At 42.3% G+C, this 3891-nt stretch overlaps 1 protein-coding gene across 1 annotated transcript; it reads left to right on the plus strand.

The window, feature by feature from the left end:
- The first annotated feature begins 3350 nt into the window (after positions 1-3350).
- On the plus strand, positions 3351-3596 carry LOC110320996 (small proline-rich protein 2G-like). Its single transcript, XM_021197079.1, has one exon. The coding sequence runs from the start codon at positions 3351-3353 to the stop codon at positions 3594-3596; it is 246 nt and encodes an 81-aa protein (XP_021052738.1).
- The last annotated feature ends 295 nt before the right edge of the window (positions 3597-3891 follow it).

Raw genomic sequence — 3891 nt, forward strand, 5'->3', positions numbered from 1 at the left:
TCTCCTCTCCTCTCCTCTTCTCTCTCTCTCTCTCTCTCTCTCTCTCTCTCTCTCTCTCTCTCTCTCTCTCTCTCCTTCTTCCCTTCTTGAACACCTTTTAAGTCCCAATTAGCAGGTTTCAGATGCTTAAATATTTAATTACTTCCTGAACATTTCAGCTAATGTCATCCCAGTTTGGTCCTGGGAATCTCTTGCTTTCCTGGCATTTGGGACTTGCTGGTGTCTACCCCTAGTTCCCCAACCCCCATTGCTATACACCTCTGTTCAAATTCCTGACCCTCTGTGTTTCATCCCTGTCTCACAAAGGGGAGGGAGAAGTTTTAGAGACCATAACCAGAGATTAGGAAAGGCCTTCAGTTGGGGGATGGGGCCACCCATACATCTCCAAATTTTTAACCCAGAATTGCTCCCATCTAAAGGAAATACAGGGACAAAATGTGGAGCAGAGACTGAAGGAAAGGCAATCCAGAGACTGCCCTACCTGGGGATCCATCCCATATACAGACACCAAGCCCAGACACTATTGCAGTTGCCAAGAAGTGCTTGCTGACAGGAGCCTGTTGTTATAGCTGTCTCCCGAGAGGCTCTGCAAGAGCCTGACAAATACAGAGGTTGGCTCCCAGCCAACCATTGTACTGAAAATGGGCACCTCAGTGGAGGAGTTAGAGAAAGGAGTGAAGAAGTTGAAGGGGTTTGCAACCCCATAGGAAGAACAACAGTATCAACCAACCAGACCCTCCAGAGCTCCCAGGGACTAAACCACCAACCAAAGAGTACACAAAGGGACCCATGGCTCCAGCTGCATATGTAGCAGAGGATGGCCTTGTCTAGCATCACTGAGAGGAGAGTCCCTTGGTCTTGTGAAGGCTCAATGCCCCAGTGTAGGGGAATGCTAGGGCAGTGAATTGGGTAGGTGGGTGGAGGAGCACCCTCATAGAAACAGGGGGAGGGGAGATGGGTTGGGGGATTGTGGAGGGGAAACCCTGAAAGGGATAACATTTGAAATGTAAGTAAATAAAACATCAAAAAAAAAAAAAAACTTCTGGGACATTCCAGGTGACAAAAATGAGAGTAGTTAATGTCATCACTGAGATTTCTAAGGGTTTCAAAATGTAAACTTCAGACTCCCTGTTTTAAAGATGCTATTTTCTCCTAGCACCATAACTTTGTCAATTTGAACAAAAACATTTTCTCATTGATGAAAAGGGAAATTTCCTAGATTTCTGAAACAAAATGTTGAAATAAAAGGAAAACTCAGGAACTCCTGAGGCAGAATTGGAATTGATAACTAGCTCTGATATTCCATAAATTTTAAATCTTTCTCTGTGGGAATCACTTATTGGACAAATCAATTTTTTTCACATCCTGGGACTGCAGCTCTATGTTTTATCAACAATAACAGCTCCCTATGACTTGCCAGCCTCCTCCTGTGTACCTACCCCTACAGTGTCCACAGCCTTGTCCTCTCCCAAAGTGTTATAACATCAACCAAAAATTAAGTCATAAAATTTTAGTTCATTCTCTCAGTTTTATGTAACCAAGATTTCATAAATATTAGATAATTGGGACATGATATAGGTAGCTACATGGCAGTTTAAAATAAAACATTATGCTTTCTCTGTCTGTCTGTCTGTCTGTCTGTCTGTCTCTGTCTCTCTCTGTTTCTCTGTCTCTGTCTGTCTCTGTCTTTCTTTGTCTTGCTCTGTGTGTCTCTCTCTGTGTCTCTGTGTTTGTGTCTGTCTCTCTGTGTCTCTGTCTCTCTCTCTGTTTCTCTCTCTCTCTCTTTCTGTGTGCGTGTGTGTGTGTGTGTGTGTGTGTGTGTGTGTGTGTGTGTGTATACTGTGTCTTAAGGAAGTTCTCAGATAAATATTGGTTGCTCTGTACCACAGAGACTCTCAACAGCTCTTCACATAAGTGAACTGTAAGTGACTGAGTCTTTTGCTAATAAAGAACATACTGAGGACAGGTGCAGTTTCAGTTCATGTACTGTCATGATAAACAGTCTTGTGGTTGTCTTTAAAGGTGAGTCCAAATATATTCTGCAAATGTATCATTTGATAGGGCAGTCCTGAAGAGGGTCAGGATAAGGCCCAGGGCTATGAGCCTCCCCTTGGAAGGACACATTTTATATTTTATGGTTCACAAAAAAAAATCAAACCCAGGCAGAAGACATGATCTATCTCTTCAACAAGGTTGTGAAAGATGATGGTGAAATAACACCCACAGTCCACTTTAATTCTATTCTTTGAGCCCATAGGTAAATACCTAAAAGCAAGAATGTAAATGGGCAAATGCACAACAGAATGCCAATGAATTAAGTATAACAACCAGGACACAATTTGTAATACAGAAAAAAATATGTTTTTAATCAAGAAAGAAAACTTAGACAACCAGTAAGAAAATCCCACACTTTCTGCATCTATCAGATCTTACTGAAACTGTAAAAAGGGGGATTGCCTGCTGAGTCACAGCACTGAATCAGTGATGTCCAGGAACAGGATATTTCAAATTCTGTAGATTTCTGGGTAAGCCAGTTGGGCATGGATTTGCATTGGTTGGGAAATTCTTGAACCTGCCCACTATTAAATACTTCTACTCCCACGGGGCTGGGCAGCCAGTTCTATAAAGTTCTATAAAGAGGTCCTTGGCTGCATCACTTTGTATTCAAGTCCTGGTCTACTTCGGAGAAATTGGTGAGTGTTATTTCTTGAGTTGTTCTGTCTTTATGGTCTTCCTATGTGCTGTAATCAGTTTTGAGGGAGTAAGCATCCTGAATCTAGTTTTGATCATGGGATGAACTGTACCTACCTAGCAGTCAGAAATTTGGCAATAGATAAATGACTTTTCATTTTATTAGGTAGGTGGTTGAACAGTGAACATTTCTCTTTCATATGCATTTATGGTGTTCTTTTAAAAGTCATATACCTTAGTAGGTATTAGAACCTGGGATTTTCCTCACATGTACTTTACTGTCCAACCCCAGATAACCTGCTGGGATGATACAGTGAATGAGGTAGAGGGCATGAATTGGTTTCGAGTTTGTTCAGGACACTAGAACTTAAGACTTCTTGAAGATGTTTCTGTGTTAAAACAGCCTTATTTGTTTCATTAGAATAAAATAGTTTATCCTAAATAAAGTAAAGATATAATGCAGGTTTTCTCAAGGTTACTACAACATATTGCTGACAGGAAAGTGAAAAGCCACAATATTTTAAAACAGAAGTTGAGGGGAAATGTTCATATAAGGAGCAAGAAATGGACCAGATGATCCAAGTCTCCAACAATCTACTCTATTGATCACCCTTGAACACTCTTATGTCGTCTCTTTCAGATCCTGAGATTTCAGCACTATGTCTTACCAAGAGCAGCAGTGCAAGCAGGCTTGCCAGCCTCCTCCTGTGTGCCCACACCCAAAGTGCCCAGAGCCTTGTCCTCTGCCTAAGTGCCCTGAGCCTTGTCCTCCCACAAAGTGCCCAGAGCCCTGTCCTCCGTCAAAGTGCCCTGAGCCATGCCCCCCACAGTCATGCCAGCAGAAATGCCCTCCTGTGCAACCTCCGCAGCCATGCCAGCAGAAATGCCCACCCAAGAGCAAATAAGGGCTTCAGTAGTCTTCAAAACCAAAAGAAGGGAACAGAATCCATCTTACATAAGTCCATAGCAACACCTCCATCTTCCATTTAAACATGTAATGGATGCAAAAGAATCTTCTTCACCCTTCCTTCACCATGTGGGTCTCAAGACACAGGCACTTCTTGGAAACTATTTGCATGCTGTTATCAAGAGACTGTTGAAAATGGCCCTTTGTCAGTGTCATTATCACAGATGCGCAGAGGGAAGATCAAATGTCTTCTCAGTGCCCTCAAAGAATGTTTTCCAAATCTGATTGTCACT

The sequence above is a fragment of the Mus pahari genome, chromosome 4 (genome assembly GCF_900095145.1).
Source record: "Mus pahari chromosome 4, PAHARI_EIJ_v1.1, whole genome shotgun sequence".
NCBI classification, from domain to species: domain Eukaryota; kingdom Metazoa; phylum Chordata; class Mammalia; order Rodentia; family Muridae; genus Mus; species Mus pahari.